Raw genomic sequence first — 18,869 nt, 5'->3', positions numbered from 1 at the left:
ACTGCTCCTTCCACTCAGCCCAAACTTCCAGCTTTCAATTATAGTTCCCATCCAGCAGAAAAAAAAAAAAAAATCAGCTTTTCTCTTTTGACCCCTCCAAGGTCATTTGTGGAGCAGCAACTCCTGACAGAGCTGTTGTGTTTTCCCTGGCAGGGAGCAGCAGGAGATGAGGAGGGACACCCTGAGGTGCTGGGCTGTGCTGGTGGCACTGATGGGACTGAGCGTGGCCGAGGACTTCCCATGGACCAAGAACAATCCAGGCTCCTTCTACTACGGCACTTTCCCAGCTGGTACCTCCCAGTCCAGCTGCTTTGGGGGTTGGAATGTTCTACATCTGCTCCTGTGTTTGCACAAGGAAGGTTTTCCTTGTCCTTCCAGGGAAATGGCAGGGACAGAAGTGAAGGTGGCTGCAGAATGGGGATCAGTGGTATTGCATAATTAGTTAGATGAGAGTTTAAGGGAAATATGGAATTTTATGCTTATTATTTTTTCCTTTGCTTGCTTTTAGTAATGCAAACTTGCCAGTTAGACAGCCTCAAACAAATGTCTGGATGCCTTTAGCCAAAGGATCAGGTTTAGATACCCTGTCTGTCCAATACAACCCCAGAAAAGCCATTTTCCACCTGTCTGGTTGGTGTGCCAGGAGAGGCTCGGCCAATTCCAGAAGAAATCCATGAAGCCATTCAATGTACACTGTGAGAATCATCCACATGGGATCTTTGGTCTCCAACAGATGGAGTGACCCCAAAACTCTGGGATCTACTCCACACAACCCTGCATTCCACAGATCCACTGGAACAGGAAAAATACAGAGGAAAGACTCACAGAGGAGCAGTTCATATCCACATCTCCCTGAGTAAAATGCAGTGTAACAAGTCACACCTAGAAATCTCCTTTTTTATAAATTACCTACAATCAGAAATAAACTAAAATACCCTTTGTTATGCAGCTAATTTAAGAAATAAGTGAAAAAACTGTGCTAGGTTTGTTTCAAGCTGTTCAGTATCATCCAACCCACTCTTCAGTATGGATTTATGAACCTTATCCTTTCTTCAACACATATTTAAACACATTTCATCCAAACAAAATCAAAACTACAAAGATACAGGCACTGGCTGGTTTTCACGCTCAAGTTTTTAAGTAATTTTTAAGTAATATGATATTTTGTGTAACAACAGGAAAATAATCCAGAACACTTCTGTATATTTTTCATACAATCCAGAATATTTCTGTATATTTTACATAATATTGAAGCTTGTAGTTGCTAGAACTTCCATGAAAAGCAGTAGGGAGAAATGATGTGGAAACCTAATTTGCTTTTTGCAGTAAGACCTTTCTGCTGCGCTATCAATGCCCCACCTCATCACTGCAAAATACAGATTTTACAGATTTAATAAATTAAAGGATTCTATTCCTTTTTCAGTGCATCAGAATAGGGCACCTTCAGTTTATTACCCATTTTCAGACCATTTTAGGTACAGATACATTCTGAAATGTAGAAAATCTCAGCCTCTCCAGCAGTGCTTGCTGTCACTTTCAGTTCTTTTCTCCTTTGAGCATTTAGCATCAAGATCACTCAGCAGGAAAATATTTCAATAATTCCCCCGTTTTCACCTTCAGGTTTCTTGTGGGGTGTTGGAAGTTCTGCCTACCAGACCGAAGGGGCCTGGAACAAGGATGGGAAGGGGCTGAGCATCTGGGACGTTTTCACTCACAGCAAAGGGAAAGTGCTCAGGAATGAGACGGGAGATTCCGCCTGTGATGGTTATTACAAAGTCAAGGTATTGTTCACCTTGAGGAATTAATTACACCTCTGCAAATGTTCTGGGGTTATTCCTTGATCCTGCTTTCCCATTTTGAAGTTTTAGTTGCTCTAAAGGCTTATTAAACTTAGGAATCCAAGGGCTGATATTTTTAATCAGTAAAGGAAAATCTTCTTTCCTTATAATCTCATAGAACCAACAATCCCAAATACATCTCAGATTTTCAGGATTTTTGTGTCCAAAAAATATTCTAGATGTTGTAGGAAGACCAAATGCTTAGTGAGCAATACAATAAATACATTCGAGTTTTAAATGAAATTAACTTTACATGTGTGTGTACATGCATGAAGTTTTCCATGTGTTTTTAAGAGGTTTTAAAATTCAGTCTGGACATTCCCCATTTTTTGAAAGGACAACAAATAATCAATGCAGTTCTGTTCACAACATGCTTCCAAGCCTAATACCATCAAAAGCAATTTTCAAATTACTGTGCTGGAGGAAAGACAGATACACAGCAAGAGGAATCCAAATGACTGTGAGAAGCCAGGGTTACATAACTGGAATTACAACTAATTTAATAAATTATATTCCACTGAGGTTTCTCCACATACGTGAAGTCCAAGGGAGAACCAGAGGTCTCAGCAAGAACTTAGAGAAAAGAAAATAATTATGCCTTACTCTTCTAGAAAGGGAAAATGCAGGAGAAGTTTAATTTGAGCTCTCAAACCAGCAGAAGTTTGAAAGAACAGCTTTAAATGTATTTTAGAGAAGCTGGGACTCTGAGCCTTACTGAGCACCAGAAGAGATTGAGGCAGAGACAATGTAGATTTGTATTTAGAAATACTTTTGAAAACTTGCTTGTATTTGTCCAGTTACCTGGTCCTCTTTGCATCAGAGCACTCTTTGCTCTCATCATCAGAATTCTCTTTGCATTGGCACAAATACCACCAATTTCTATTTCATTGAACACTGAAGATGACCAATTTCTTAGCAAAAGAATATATATTCATATGGGATTTAGGGGGTTTTCTCATTCCAGTATAAGACAGTAAAGAAAAGTCCAAGTAATTATGGTTTAAGCCTGAGCTGAAATGCTTGAGGTCAAGATTTACAGGCTTCTATTATTTTCTAATACAAATTCTGACATAAATATAATTGTGTTGCAAAACCTCAGCTCATTTTTCTGTAGTGCAAACATTCAGCCTCCCCAGTTACACAAAACATTCCAGGACTTCTTTGGACTGTGAAAAAAAAAAAAAGAAAGTGATTAAAGAGGAAGGCTTCAAGTAGAATGAGCCATCACCTCAAAGATCAGAAAATAACAGGTGGAATCCTCTTCTGTGCAAATCTTGCACAGATTTTCCACATTCAGAATTATTTAAGACAGATGAGGAACTGAAGTTATTCTGTTTGGCCTCAGGATGTGTTAACTGGTTTTTCTTCTCACAGGATGACATTCAGTTACTGAAGGAGCTGAAGGTGAATCACTACCTCTTGTCTATCTCATGGCCAAGGATTATGCCCACAGGCATCAAAGGTGAGCACAATTTCACCACATTCTTCCCAATATTCTTATTTGTAAGGAATTTTACTCCTGATTAAAACTGCTCAACATTCCTATTAAACAGATTTCTGTTTGTCTGCATTTAACCATTCCAGAACTCCCAACACTGTAATGGAAAATTCCTTGGTTAATTTTTTTTTAGATTTTTGTTCTTCCAGTTATTTGGGAATTAATGCAGGTAATTCCTTGCCTGTGTTTTTCATCAGCTGAGCAACTGAATGAGAAGGGAATACAGTTCTACAATGACACAATTAACAGTCTCCTGGAAAACAACATCACCCCTATTGTGAGCCTCTACCACTGGGACCTGCCACAGGTCAGACAATATTTAAATCAGTGAAACACCTCAAACAAAACCTTCTGACAGAAATAATTTCCTATGGTTAAGAACTAAGAGTGCTTAAATTAGAGAAGCCTGCATGATTTTAAGAACTTGTAAATATTGCCTATTCATTTACATTTTATGTGCATTGAAGTTTTGAAAGAATCTCTTTCTGAGCTAGAAATAGAAACAGAATTAAATAGAAATAAAAGTCTTCTTTAAGCAGCAGCTGACCCTCAAGTACAATCATTGAATCTTGAAATTCTGATTTCCAAAGGTTCTCCAAGAAAAGTATGGTGGCTGGCAGAATATCAGCATGATTAATTATTTTAATGATTATGCAAATCTGTGTTTTGAGAAGTTTGGTGACCGTGTGAAACACTGGATTACGTTCAGCAATCCTTGGGTAAGTCATCAATGCTTTCCTTCCAAACACTCCCATTGCTGGTTCTGTTCCCAAAATTCTGTGGAAGTGACACTAGAGGAGAGTAGGGGGAAAAACGGAGAGGGAGAGGATTTAAACCATTAATAAAGATTTAAACCACTAATCTTTGTGGCCAAAAATCTCAGCGGGCAGATTTTGCACAAGGGCAGAATTTTGCGACATGAAATTCCAGGAAGATTTTGAAAACTCCTCAACTGGAGAGACAACAGGAATTGGAAAGGCAGTTGTTATTTACCCTTCCCTGCTCCTCAGCTCACCCCACTTACCCTCCTCACCAACACTCTGCTCCCAACAAGCCACAGCTGGGTACCAAGCAGGCAGCGGGGCAGGAAATGGGAGCCAAGGAAGGGAAAATGGGATTGGAGAAGGAGGAGAGGACAGGATGCAGAGGATGGAGCACATCCCCTGGCTCTGGAGCTCAGAGAAGGGCTGACTCTCTCCAGGACTGACTGTGTTTGTTTGCAGGCAGTGGCTGAGCAGGGCTATGAAACAGGAGAACACGCGCCAGGACTGAAGCTCGGCGGCTGCGGCGCCTACAAAGCTGCTCATCACATCATTAAAGTAAAAAACCTCCTGAAATTGTGCTTGAAATTATGTGTCAGTTAAGGATTTTTATCATGTTTCACTCTTGGAACAGAAATATAGTTTCACAGCCATGTAATTTCTAAGTAGGACATTGAAACTCTCATCTGGCTTTAAACCTCCAGTGTATAATCCAAGGCACTACCAATGTTTGGTGCTTCATTTAACACAATAATTTGAATTTTCCTTCTATTATAAATGTCCCTTATAGTTTGTTTCAAGCTGGTTGAAAAAGAAAACATCCAGGTTAGTTCAGAAAGAAGCAGAAACACCCAGGCCTGTTAAAATGAACCTGAATGTTGCAAGTGACTTGAGGAAGTCTCTGGTAAAAAATAACTTTCATCAGCCTGAATAAATTAGGGAAAAATATCCAAAGAGTAAAGACAGGGGATAGAACCCTGTCCTGAGGGCTGGGTGGCAGCTCCATGTGGATGTCCTGGAATTCAGGGAAGGAATCTTGCACAGAGATTTGTGATGTCTTACATGAAATGAAAGTTTCTGTAATAAACACAAAAGAAATTCTGTGGTATTTTCAGCCAGACCTCAGGCCAGAAGTGCTCACCAGCTTTTCATGGCGTAAGAGATGAAAATGTGCACATGATTTATCCCATTTTTACATTATTTTCACAGACTCACGCCAAGGTTTGGCACTCCTACAACAGCACCTGGCGCAGGGAGCAGAGAGGTAACCAGGATTCATTCTGTCATTGTGCTGCTCTCTCTGTTAAGGCCTTAAAGAACTGCAGAACTGTCCCTTTGTTTTAAGGGATGGTTGGAATTTCCCTAACGAGTGGCTGGGGGGAACCTGTGGATCCACACAGCCAAACAGACAGAGATGCTGCTGAAAGGTACATCCAGTTCCACCTGGGATGGTTTGCAAACCCCATTTACAGAGGGGACTACCCAGAGGTTATGAAGAATTATGTAGGTAAGTCCCAGTAACTCTGACTTGAATAGATCCACACTCCCAGCACATTGCAAGGGAATAACTCCTTATTAATAATAATACACATAATAATGTGAGCTTTAATCAAGTGAGGGCACAGCTGAGACACAGCAAAGCAACCAAAGGCCCCTAAAGCAGTTTGGGGACACATCAGGACACTTTAAATCACTGTTTCTCCATGTATTGTACCCAACTTAATTCTCCAACCCAAATGGATGAAAGATTATCTCATCTTAAAAAAACCAGTTAAGCTCAGGCGTCCTTGACATTACCACTAAATTCAGGAAAACCATATTTGTTCCTAGGACAGTTCCCAGAGAAGCTGTGGCTGCCCCTGGATCCCTGGAAGTGTCCAAGGCCAGGCTGGATGGGGCTTGGAGCAGCCTGAGATAGCAGAAAGTGTCCCTGTCCATGGCAGTGATGATTTTAAAGGTCCCTTAAAACCCAAATCAACAAGGATTTTATGATTTATTGTTGGTGAGACAAAGAAAACCAATTTCCATGCTCCTCAGAAGTTGTTTCCTGTAATTATTTTGCTAGGCAGGAAGAGTGCCCAGCAGGGCCTGGGGACATCAAGGTTACCAACTTTCTCAGTGCAAGAGAAAACCTACATTAAAGGCACCTCGGATTTCCTGGGGATTGGTCATTTTACCACTCGTTATGTCCTGCAGAAGAACTTTCCCTTCCTCCAAGTGTCCAGTTACCACACTGACCATGACCTGGCTGAACTGGTGGACCCCAACTGGCCAGCTCCAGGCCCTAAGTGGCTCTACTCTGTGCCCTGGGGGTTCAGAAGGTTACTCAACTTCATTAAGGTGAGTAGAGCAGATCTTGAATAATAAATAGATTTAGTTTTAGATTTTCAGCAGTTCCAGCTATTTCTCTTGTGGGAATTTTGTCAAAAAAACCTTTAATTTCAGCTCAGAAAACTACAGAATTAAGTAATTTTAAAGTAAACCCCTGTTAACCTAAATTCCTACTACACGTTTTTCTTACTTAGGTAAGTAAATGTAGAAAATTGCTTTTAATGCACTTTGCTAATTCACATTTTCTGTCAAAATAAAATGATTTAATGTGAAACAATATCAACATTTCTGTTTGCAGACCCAGTATGGGAACCCCCTGATTTATGTGACAGAGAATGGAGTGTCTGAAACAGTGCAGTGCCCCCAGCTGTGTGATGAGTGGAGGATCCAGTACCTGAAGGGATACATCAATGAGATACTCAAAGGTCACTAAAAACAGCCTTAGAGGATTTGACTTTTGGAGGGTTGTCACCTTCTGCCTATTTTTTACTTTGTCATTTCCATCACAGAGAAATAACAATTCACAAGTCAAAATGGACAGCAAACCAGACTTATAAAATTTCACCAAAATGACAACATAAGCAAACATATTAATACTAATAAGTACAATAACCTACCTGAGATTTAATACTACAGTAAATCATTCCACTTTCAGAAAGGAGAAATTGCTATGCCCATAGAGCTCTAGTTTAAACTAAAGACAACAATTTCAAAGAATCTAAATTCAATTAATTTATACATCATCTTCCTGTCCTCCTCCCCATCTCTTCCTGCTATAAACCAAACATTTACAGAACCATATTTTAAGGACAAACCCCACCTTTATCAGTGATTTGTGTTCTATTTCCAGCTCTAAATGATGGTGTAAATGTCAAAGGTTACACTGCCTGGTCACTGCTGGATAAATTTGAATGGAACAAAGGCTTCTCTGAAAGATTTGGGCTTTACCACATTGACTTCAAAGACAAGAACAAACCACGGTACCCAAAGGCATCTGTTGACTACTATAAAAAGATTATCAGTGCAAATGGATTCCCAAATCCAAGAGAGGTGATGTCACCTGCTAATTTTGATCTTTTTTTTTTTCCTTTTTCTTTTTGATTTATGTGCAAATATCACATTGAATTTCAAGAAACAACTTGTATGAGTATGGTACAGAAGGGATCTGTAAATTAGGGATCTGTTTAATACAGAGATGTTCAGATGCTGAAAGTGGGAACAGCCTCGATTGTTGTTTCTAAACATTCCGCAAACTCCAACTGGACTTACTGATGCAGTCAAAAATTCTTTATCAGAAGTTATTTAGCAGTGCAGTCAGATTTTTAGGCAGAAAACTCCACATATGTACTACCCTACTGGAAAATAACCTGGAATGTGGTATATACTGTTAAAATTTTAATTAAACCATTAACTCGGAGAAACACACTGAAATAAAAACCACAAAGAGACTTTCAGAAAATCATGTGTTGGTAGAATAAAGTAGTTTGAAGTTAATTGCAGGGCCAAGGGCAGGGAGGGAGCTGTGGCAGTGAGGAGGATGCTGCAGGCTCACAGAACTGTCACCATTCCCCAGGTGGAGAACTGGCATCGGAAGGCCATGGACACCTGCTCTGCCTCACACCAACACCTGCCTGCAGGTAATGATGCCTCTCCTTTGGTCTGTAAAGCCAGATTCTGTAAAGTTCAGATATTAAATTGCTCTCTGAGAACTGCTAAAAGCTGTTTTCTCCCCCAAAGCACTACAAGCCTCTAAAGAAAAATGTCTTTATTTACTGTCTCCAACTAAAACCACTGTAGCTAAATGGATCAGCTGTGGATGTTACTGAAATACAGGAACTGGAAGAGCTCTGCTTAAAACTGAGGTTGGGGATGGCAACATTCTCCTTAAAATAAAACTGCTGAATGCTTTTTCAAACACAAACCAAACCCAGACAAATGAAGACAACCACACAGACAGAAAAAACTCTAAATGTTTGACTTTTATGTAAAGTGGAACTATAAAAATAAATAAAAGGGCTAAGGAGTGGTTTAAGATTAAGCTTGGGCTCTGATGCTCTTGGTAACAAAGAAACCACAACACAACTGATCCAGAACACCTAAAAAACCTTCTCGTGTAATTCAGGACCTTTCACAAGTCCTAAAGTAGGAGTTTTTTAAGGAAAGATCAAATATTTCCTATAGATTCTTACAAGAGGATGAGCTAAATTCCACATGGTAGGAAACATCCCAGCAGTCAGCCCAAGTTAACCCTGCCCAGCCTCCACTTCCAAGTCATGTTCAGTGGGAATGAACTGGATTGAACTGAACTCTTCCAGGCTTCTCTGTGGAATAAAGTTCCACAAAATAAAACCCATTTAATTTTTTCAAACAGATACAGAACAATCATAAAAAGGCAAAAGCTTCCCAAGGATTTCTCTTTGACAATTTTTCTTTCACCTTGGGGTGAGGGGAATAAAAATCAAAAGACCAGTAAAATATTATTAATGCCCTGCAGCTAATTCAGAGCAAGGACAATTTTTACAGCCCTTTGAGCACTGACATGTCTTCAGAAATTTAATTTAATAAGAAAAAGAGAGGGAAAACTATCATGGATTTGCTCCAGCTTTGACAGACTCAGGAAATTCTGTTTGCTTTGTTTGCTGTTTATGCCAATATCAACACTTTTTATGTTCAAAAAAATCTTGATGTTAACTCTAAGTTAGGTATTACTGTACTCCAGAGGATTCAATCTCTTACATATTCCTCCTCATTTCTCAAATTTTTAGATTCCCTGATTACTCACATGGAAATGGTGACAGAGATTGTTCTTCCTACAGTTTTCACACTCTGCATTCTCATCAGTATTGTCCTCCTCATATTCTACCTTCGAAACCACAGCTAAAATTGATGTTTGCACACATCTTCCTTTGCCAAAAGGACTAAGCTGCAACTGTTTTATTTGAGTGGTTAAAATTTACCACAGATGCCTCTTTTTATGCCCCTTGTAATGAAATATTATTTACCAATCCACCCAGAGCTTTCATAGTTTCTCTATTTGATTCCCAAGACATCTTTTTGTTTTTTTACCAAAACACAAAATACATTCTCTTTCCACTGATTCTAAGTAGTAGGTTTTACAATCTTTATAATTTTGGAAACTGTTACACATTTTGTTCACCAGAAAAATAGTTGAGAGCAAAATTATTCAAATCTGGCCAGCACAAATTTCAAGTGATTAAAAGCTGCTTGCAAATCTTTCAGCCTGTTTATCAACAGCATTTTGATTACCATGTAATTGCTATTTGGAGAAAGACAGACACATGATTTTAAAATATAAAAGGACTTAGATACTCCAAGAGAACTGCTTAAATATGAACTTATGTCTAAAAGTTAGGATAATTTGCTATTTAGGTGTGGAGAAGAGTTGTTTGAAGTGAGTAATCCAAGGTGACAACTTCTGAATCAGATTTAAATCACATCTCTGCAGTTTGGTTTACAGGAACCAGACTTACCTTATATAATTTTATAATATATTACACATAAAAATGTAGATTTTAAGTAATCCAAAACTTCCAAAATTAATTTTCCACCTTAAATTCCCTTCTAGTGCAGGTAGAAACAAGTACTATAAAAACTTCCACAATTCAGCCGGCTGTACTTGAAATACAACTTCCTGTGCTTGAAACCAGAAGTTATAAAAATTTATAATAATCATCATCTATAATTTATAGTTTTTAAAAGCATTGCTATTGGGGGTTTTCCTTATTTTTACTTACCCATTCTTAAGGTTTTAATGCAAAATATTTCTGTCTCAGATTATTTAGTCAGTATGTACAAAATGATGGAATTGTTTAAATTAGACCATCAAAATGTTTCCTCACTGATTAATCACCTTAACACATGCAACTGCCAACATATTTAAATTATTAATGTCCCGCCAATTCTACTGATTTTGTTTTTCAAAAAATTATGCAAAACCTACAAGACAACACTGTTAAAATAACTCACTTCACATTGAAGGAATAAAATAATTGGAAGAGGAGAGAGAAGTATTTCCAAGAATCCTCCAAAATATAAATACAGGGACAAAGAGACCCAAAGTGGCTGAAGATCCCAAGGCCCTGAATGAAGAAATTTCCAAATCCTTCAGGATGATGAATGAGCACTTGATCCCAGGAGAACATGAAAATATTGTTTGGTTTGATGGTTAAGATAATTCACACTTTGAACAGTGTCTGATTGCATTTTTAATGATCAAAAAATAAAATATGAAACCCCAAAGTGCACAACTTTGTTGAATGCCTGTAAATATATGAAAAAACCCACCATATCTACAAAATATTTATACTGTACAGTCCTAATTGCACTGCATTTTTAACAAAGGAGGTGTCTACAGGTGAATTGTGGCTGTGGAGATCCCACTTAGGTGTAATAAAGCAAATAAATCAGTGAAGATGAACTGTTTGAAGCCCAGAGTGTTTCTAAAGGTTCTGTTGGGACAGAAAACACTGAAATTTTTCCCTTTCTGTACCTTTCCAGTCCTGCCTGCTCAGTAACATCAATTTAAGTGAAGTGCACCTGACTGCACTGAGTCATGGTAACAAAATAGAGCCTTTCTTCAGTGCTTCCATTCACTGTGGAGTCCAAAAGGAAACCTGCAAGGACAAAGGGAAAAGTTGGGATCAGCCACTCTTGTTAGAAGGTAGAGATCAGTCCATGGAACTGTTTTCAAAGTGCAGTTTTACTGAAGCACTTCATGACAAAAAAATCAATAATGACAGGAAAGATTTACCAAATCTTCACATCAAACGTCATCCCAAAAAGGCAAATCATTTCTGTACCAGTCTCTCTGCTTAATTATTCCCCATTCTGATGCTTTTTCACTTGTCCTACATTTGCTTGCAGCAAGGCAGATGTTCTTCCCCTTTGCACCTTCTTTGACTTGAGACCAGCATTGACAACAGGGAAATTTCCTTTCAAAACTGTTCTCAGATTCACTGGCAAACATTTTAGAAATAAGGTCCGAGATTTTTTGGGTATCAATCACCTCATATTTGGAACTATTCTGTCATTTTAACTCTAAAAATGTAACTCAGCCAAGCTGAGAAGGCAAAAAGTCACCACTTTCTGAATATCCTTAATTCTGTAAATACCACCTCACTCTATTAGCAGAAGGCAAAATATCATTTTGCTTTTGCTAGAAAGTAAATATAAAGCTCAGACCCACTGAACTCAGGATAAAAACCGAATTTGTTTGAAGTTTGTGCTTTGATTATTTCATTTCAGCACCACCATTCCCCACCTGAATTGTTGGATGTCCCATGTTCAACTGGAGCATTGGTGCTGATTTGCCACGTTGTTTTCACCTCCTTCTGTCCATGCCCACTGCTTATCTCCACCCTCCAGACCTCAGGGTTATCACTGAGAGAATAATCAAAAAACATCAAATCTGAGGCAGCTATTCAGTCACATCTGAGTTTTATGCTGCAAATGTTGAAGTTTCTCTTACTTTTGATAGAATTTCTTCACAAGAGCTGGTCTGATGGGCAGCTGAAACACATGCTTCTCATTCAGAGGGTTTTCTTTGTAATATTTCATGCAAATCCTACAAGAGATATCAGGTTACTTTCTTTAAAGAAATGCTTGTATGACAGAGAACAAACCTTGTGCAAAATTGACTGTACTCTCACATTTTATTATTTCTTTTAGTTTTTAGTTTTAGTCCCAAAGCAAAATTTGGCAGGAAGATCCAACTGATCCTTCTGCAGTCTCACTCTCACCAACATTGAGGTGTTTCATTAAAACTCTATTTGTGATTGTGATTTAAAGAGCAAAAGCAGAAATGCAATAGTTACTGTGTCAAAGGGAAGAGGTTCTCATGTCTGAACTGCAATAAGCCTGTACAGCTGACCATTATTTCCAGCACATGGTGAAGCTTTTGAACTCGGTGCACTTGTTCCTGGAGATCCACTGATGTGGAAATGAAATAATCCTGGAAGAGGAAAGAGATTCTGCTCTTACCTGAGCACTCCATTGCTACAGACACACAACACACCCTCAGTAAATTAAATCATCTTCCTGCTTTTTTTGGAGGAGCCAAGATTTTCAGTGTGGCCCAGAACAAAGTCCCATCAAAGTGTGAAACAAAGGTTCACTGCCTTGACAGTGACCCAGGTCTGATATCAGGGAATTATCTGGGAATAAGGAAACAAAAGAATGACATTCCTGCAGTGTGTGGTCCCAGCCTCATCTGATCTGCAGTTCAGTTTCTCAGTTTTTATGATTTGCATCCCACCATCAGCTAAGCATGCTCTGCTTTATAAAATAAAAATAAAGCATCTCACCAAGTAGTTTACTGTTGCAAGTTCCTGGCCTGTAAAAGGAACAGCAGGAAAAAATAATTAAAATTTAATACATGGTATCAGATGAAATATAAGCAACATTCAGGTGATCAAACAGCAAATTCTACTAAAGCACAAAGACAACAGGAGTGTGATGTTATTTATTGACATGATCATTCACTCCAAACAAGAAAACCTCCCTGAAGTGGTAAGGTCAAGGCAGAATTTTTTTATTTATCACCAAGGTTGTGCAATGAAGAAACTCACCATGTACTTGGAGTACCCTCCTCAGGATGTACAAATTTACAAGAGTAGTAAAAATAAAAAAGCAAATAAACAAAGAATGAAAACAGGATGACAGATGCCAGAAAGAAATGAAGGGGTAACAACAACAGTAAAACACAAAGCTATGCTTCTTTTGAAACAAGTTTTTAAATTTTTGAAATTTAAAAGCTGAGAAGTTCCCACTATTAAGGAAGCTGGAAACTGCACTTCAGCAGATAGGAAAGAAGAGAGATGGAGGTTATCCAAAAAGTTCATTATTTCCTGAATGAAACACTTTTTCTCCTGAATTCCTCATGCTGTTACCAAGTGCCAGACTCACCTATGAAAAAACTGACATAATCCTTCTTCATCTTCTCCAGTCCAATCTCCAGGAGCATCTGAATGGGAGTGATGTCACTGAGGGAAACATCCTCCATCCTCCCATGGTAGGACTGTTGGATCAATTGACTTAAGAAGCTGCTACTCCCTTGATGGATCTAAAAATAAACCAGTTTTTTGTGCATCAAACATCCTCAATATTGTTTTGAAGTTCAACACACAATTTAAAAACAACACAAATGAGGGGCAGTGAAAGGACAAGAACTGTATTTTACTTGAAACTATCCCAAATTTTACCATCTCTTGTGAAATTACAAATACATACCCATGGCTGTATCTCACCACGTTGCAGGGATTTTATGACCAGTGTGAAACAGTCTATTAACTCCTGATAGGAGCTGACACCTGGAAAGAAAAACACAATATTTTAATTATCAATCCAGCCTCTTTCTCTGGCTGTTAAGTCAATAATAACAGGCCAACAAACCCTTGCAGGAACAAAACTCCTCAATTAAAGAATGAGAACTGAAATTACAGATTGAACAGCTTTTTGGCAGTTTTGTCAAATTATGACTTTAAAAAAGGTTACTCTAAAAAAAAAAAAACAGTGATCAACAGAGATCACTAAACTCTATATACACTGAAAATTGTCCTTCAGAGCTAGAGACAAAGGAATTATAAAGTTTTTAGTTTTAGAGCAGATGGGTTTTAGCTTTAGAGCAACTATCAATGGTTTAGTACTTTTTGCAGTCAAATCAAATGCAATTATCTCCTGCTGGATGCTGGTCTGCCATTGGAAGGTTGTAAGAAAATACATCATCCTACATCCTTAAAATGTCTTTTAGGAAGAGCTGATACCAATTTTCTGAAGAGCTGATGAGTCCTTAAATCTCACAAATGGGCAGGAATTTCCCTACAAAAGGAATGCTGTCTAGCAGATAGAGAAGAAAATGAAAGGAAAACAGATGTGGCACAACACACTTACTTTTCATTTTGCACCATAATTGCTCAGTGAAGTCCAGGTCTCCTCGCTCACCAAACATTGATTTTATGCAACTGTCCACAGCAGCTGTGTCACATTTGATTTTCTGCAAGAATTTAATGGTCTTCAATGAAAAATGGTGCCTCAGAGCCAAAAACCTTCCACATCTGAATTTCTCCAGAGATCAAAACTGGCTGCAGCACTGATTCCCTACCTTTTCCAGGGAAACTACCACATTAATTTGGAAGTATATTTTTATTCAAAGTGAGCCTGATTCAGAATTATCACAATGGATAAATTGCCAGCCTTGGAAACACAAGGCAGTGTCAGAGAGACTTTAGATCTCAGCCAGGGATTGTCTGTGCACCCAGCAGTGCCCTGGGAGGCCAAAATCCAGACACACAAATTCTCAGAACAGAGACTTTCCCTGTAATCCTGATACAGAATAGTTCTGTTGACACAGAAATCAATATATTCTTAGATTATCAACAAAATGCTGCTCCACATTCCTTTACATCACTATTTACACATATAAACAATACACAAGATTTAGTTAAAGTCTGAAATAACTGCAGTTAAAAGGGAAGCAAAATGACAAAGCAGCTGTTAGGAAATTGCACACACCTCTGTTTCGTTCTTGTTTCCAAATATACAATCTCCATCCAGCTTCTTCTTTAAATCTAGGAAAAAAAAATAAGATCCACCTCTATGAAAAGTGTCATCAAACCCACCATTAATCCCCAGGCACATCATAACTAACAAATACACTGAATAATAGAATTGATTGATTTTAAAATGGTTTTATTGGGTAAGGATATAATCTGAAAAGACTTTTTAAAAATGTTTTTTATTATTATTACTTTTATTCATTATATTAGGACAAAGAAAAATGACAAATATGTGTTGGCCTATTTAACTACACTGTGCAGTGGATCCAGCACAGAAATGAATATTTCCAGTTCTAAAGCATTAAAAGTTGTATGTGGAATTCCCTTCTATTCCTGAGAAGTGCCACAGCCCTCCCTCCCCATGAACAAGCAGCAATTACCAGTCAGAAATTCCTGGACCAGTTTAAGAGCTGATTCAGACTCTGATGGCTCAGGCCACTCTGTCACACCCATCTTCAGACCTTCAGCCAAAGCCTAAAGGCAGCAGAAAATCATAACAGAAATCAGTTCTTCCTGGGAGTCCTGCATGTGTCATCTCTCATAGATAATTTCACCAAGAATCTCTGCACAACTAACCAGGAGTTGCAAATTTTCAGAATTCCCTGGATGGTTTGTATTCAAGATTTCTGAAACTGAACTCAAAGTTGGAGCTAAAATGAACACTTGGAATTTATCTTTGAAACATCTGATGAAGTTTTCAACAAAGCAATGATTAGCAGATCAAATATGAAAGTGGAATTTCTCCCCTGCACTCACCAGGAGGAACTGCAGCTCTCGGTACAGATGGAACACGGGACTTCTGGGGTCCCCCGACTCCAGGGCAATGTTCTGAAAGTTCCACAAGTTTATCTCAGTTTCAAACTTTAGAAATCAATTGTCCTAAAATTTTTATCAGCGAGAAGCGTGTCAGCACAACTTGTAATTCAGCTGATGAACAGGTTTTGCTTTTGTCTTTTATCTGTTATACTACTCATTATGTGAATTGTGCCAAGAGCTTGGGTTGATTTGTTTTTTCCCATCCTGACTCACCAGGGTGGCAGCAGAGATCAGTGGGGGAGTCTCCAGGATCTTTTCCACCCCATTCCATGTGATATCCACACTGATGCTGCTCCCAGCAGACTCTGCAATGGTGTCCTCCATTGCGGCAGCTGCAATCAGCTCATACCGAGCAAATCCTTTTGTTGTCATCTGAAATGAAAAGATTTCAAAAATGAAAATAACAAATCTGCCACGGGCAAAGTAATTTTAAAAGCATTTCACAAACATGCAAAGAAGGGTTAATACCAGATAAATGCATTATAAACATGACCTGAAATCACAGTGTTATACTATAGACTCATACTAAGGTGAGTTTCCATGGAGGATCTAAAAAACTTCCCCAAAGCAGCATCATAAATCCCAAAATAGAGTTTTTAAACTTCAATTAAAGCCATGACAGAGTGTAAAAACCTACAACAGATGGATGATGTCTTATTTTATGTTCCATTTTGAGCTCTTCCAGTTTTGCAAAACGGGTTTTATCAGCTGTAGGACCTAGGAAAGGAAAAAATTGAGGATCAAAACCTGCCATTTGACACAATTCAAATTTGGTACTTCAAATTCATTCCCAAATACTCCATTTGGTGCAGCAGGACTTGTGCTGTCCTTCAGAAAGCAGGAATTCTCCTGGAATTCCTCCTATAAGAGCTGATATGAACATACACAAATGTTTAGAATGAATCAGAGGTTGTGTAAGATGCTGAATGGCAGCACTTTAAATCTCCTGTTGCTGCACCTGATTTGAGGCAGACCTGCACAGCTACAGGTGCATCAAGTAGATTAAAAAGCCATTTCCCCCACATAGCATTGGTTAAAAACATCTAAAACATCTTTTCTCTTATTTTAATCCTTTTTTTTTCATTAAAACCAGGAATACAGATCATTTCCAAGCCAGCATCACACAAAGAACAAAGACAGCACTGTGACATCATCATCCCCACATTTTTCAGCCTTCCTGATTTAATTTTCTGTGCACCATGATCACCTTACCATCACAAGAAACCATGTAAATATTGAGCCCAGTGACTTTGCTCCCAGCCCTGAGGGGCTCAGCTCCAATCCAGCAGATGTGCTGAGGGTCAGAGCCATCACACCTGGCCCAGAGGGGAGGAAGCACCACCGGGTCACTTGTCTCCAGGTTTGGGTTCTGCACCATCGTGTACAAGGAAATCAACTGCCTAAAAACAGGAGCAAGGGAGAAAGGAAGGTGTTAGATTCTAAAATTGTATTGAATATTATATTTTAAGCTGATTTAAAAAATACATTGCTTAGGTAAACCACATTTTGGTACAATGCGCTGGTAATTTTAATAACAACAAAAATGAGAATCAGATTTTTAGGGCTTTTTTTAACAGGAACTTAAAAAAAAAACAAAAACATTGAAGTCTTAGTGAGCTTTTTTTGTTAATCTACACCCACTGAATGCCATTAACCCAACAGCCCAAGAGCTTTTCCAACACCTGGATTTTAACTACTTTTTTAAACACTTTTAGCCATTAAAAGTAAGGAGGAAAACAGGATGGAAAACAGGATGGAAAACAGCTACAGCTCCTCATAAATTAATGAGTAATTTTATTTAGGGGATTGAAAATACAGGTTCTGAATATCAGAAAAAGACAAAAGTACGAAAGAAAACTCCCACAGAATGGGAGGGAAAGTTTTCACACTTACTTTGCTCTTCCAACAGAAAGAGCCAGGGCTCTAGGACTTTCCTTTGGCAAAACCTCAGAGGCATAAACAGCATCATCTGTTCTTGATTCCTCCATGGAATTGCTTTCTTCATTGTGAGTCTTTAAGAGAAACATGCATGTAAGTCAAAAACTTCAAAGTGTGTGAAAAAAAAATCTGCTGGGAATTCAAAAGTCTGGATTACATTGAGCATCCACCATGGGCACTTACAGCTTTCTGCAAAATATACACTGCACTGCTTCCATTCCAAAAGCTTTCAACAGGACTTTTGCAACTGCCACCAACCAATGAGATCTCTACGTCATCCTGTGGAAAAAAAAAATCAAAACTTTTTAATGCACTGTGTAGAGACACTGCATTTCAGCTTTTTTTAAAATATATATACCAGAAATTGCACAATTAAATAATTGCACAGATTGTTTTCCAATTGTTTTGAATCGATTTGTGACCCATTTGCAGCTTTCCTGCAGTACCTGAAGGGAGCCTCCAGGAATAGATGGAGAGAGACCCTTTAAGAGGATGGAGTGACAGGACAAGAGTAGGTTTATACTGGAAATTAGGAAGAAATCTTTCATATGAGGGTGGGGAGGCCCTGGCACAGGTTTCCCAGAGAAGCTGTGGCTGCCCCTGGATCCCTGGAATGTCCAAGGCCAGGCTGGAGCAACCTTGGATAGTGGGAGGTGTCCCTGCCCTGAGCAGGAGTGCAATGAGATGATCTTCAAGCTCCTTTCCAACCCAAACCAGGGTATGATTGTACCTCATAGAGATGGGGCTGTTCGGGGATACTGTCCTTTCCAGCTTCACGTATCCTGAAACAAAACAAAACGTTGAGATGCACGATCTTTCCCCCTCAGCTTTCCTTATTAAACAGCAACATTATCCACATACATTAAACGCTTCGAGGCTACAACCGGAGCCTCAGCACCACAAGCTGAGTCAGATCTCCCTCAGCAGAGCAGCGGAGACCCCCGATCCTCACTGGAGCAAGAACCCGGACAGCCCCGGGAACAGCCCCGATCCCCACCGGAGCAGGAGCCCGAACAGCCCCGGGAATAACCCCGATCCTCACCGCAGCAGGAGCTCGCTCAGCCCGCGGGCCGCCCGGCGCCGCCGCTCCGCCGCCATCGCCCCGCCACAGTCG

At 39.1% G+C, this 18,869-nt stretch overlaps 2 protein-coding genes across 2 annotated transcripts; one reads left to right on the top strand and one right to left on the bottom strand.

Moving 5' to 3' along the window:
• Nucleotides 1-211: 211 nt before the first annotated feature.
• LCTL (lactase like) lies at nt 212-7,529 on the top strand (the record flags this gene model as incomplete). The annotated part of the gene is made up of 11 exons (XM_083870664.1): nt 212-290; nt 1,621-1,781; nt 3,213-3,300; nt 3,534-3,643; nt 3,927-4,055; nt 4,560-4,655; nt 5,307-5,361; nt 5,443-5,604; nt 6,163-6,437; nt 6,727-6,853; nt 7,279-7,529. The coding sequence occupies 11 exons, from the start codon at nt 212-214 to the stop codon at nt 7,527-7,529; spliced, it is 1,533 nt and encodes a 510-aa protein (XP_083726790.1).
• Nucleotides 7,530-10,631: 3,102 nt separating this feature from the next.
• ZWILCH (zwilch kinetochore protein) lies at nt 10,632-18,863 on the bottom strand. Its single transcript, XM_083871229.1, has 18 exons — nt 18,798-18,863; nt 18,486-18,537; nt 17,939-18,034; nt 17,711-17,829; nt 17,030-17,217; nt 16,455-16,534; nt 16,031-16,189; nt 15,758-15,829; nt 15,382-15,475; nt 14,958-15,013; nt 14,337-14,439; nt 13,677-13,756; nt 13,353-13,509; nt 12,752-12,780; nt 12,263-12,399; nt 11,917-12,012; nt 11,710-11,828; nt 10,632-11,062 (listed from the first exon to the last, which is right to left on the bottom strand). The coding sequence occupies exons 1-18, from the start codon at nt 18,851-18,853 to the stop codon at nt 10,971-10,973; spliced, it is 1,785 nt and encodes a 594-aa protein (XP_083727355.1). The 5' UTR covers nt 18,854-18,863; the 3' UTR covers nt 10,632-10,970.
• Nucleotides 18,864-18,869: the final 6 nt, after the last annotated feature.

This window comes from Zosterops lateralis (genome assembly GCF_965231275.1).
Source record: "Zosterops lateralis genome assembly, chromosome: 13".
NCBI lineage: Eukaryota > Metazoa > Chordata > Aves > Passeriformes > Zosteropidae > Zosterops > Zosterops lateralis.
The sequence above is the reverse complement of the archived record's forward strand: the minus strand, read 5'-3'. Positions and strand labels throughout refer to the sequence as shown.

What these genes read in the sequence shown, in the direction of transcription:
- ZWILCH (XM_083871229.1), bottom strand. Translation starts at nt 18,853, where the DNA reads ATGGCGGCGGAGCGGCGGCGCCGGGCGGCCCGCGGGCTGAGCGAGCTC. An exon ending in AACAGCCCCATCTCTATGAG is followed by an intron (nt 18,035 to 18,485) that starts GTACAATCATAC and finishes TTTTTTCCACAG; the next exon opens with GATGACGTAGAGATCTCATT. An exon ending in GAAACAAGAACGAAACAGAG is followed by an intron (nt 14,440 to 14,957) that starts GTGTGTGCAATT and finishes AAATTCTTGCAG; the next exon opens with AAAATCAAATGTGACACAGC.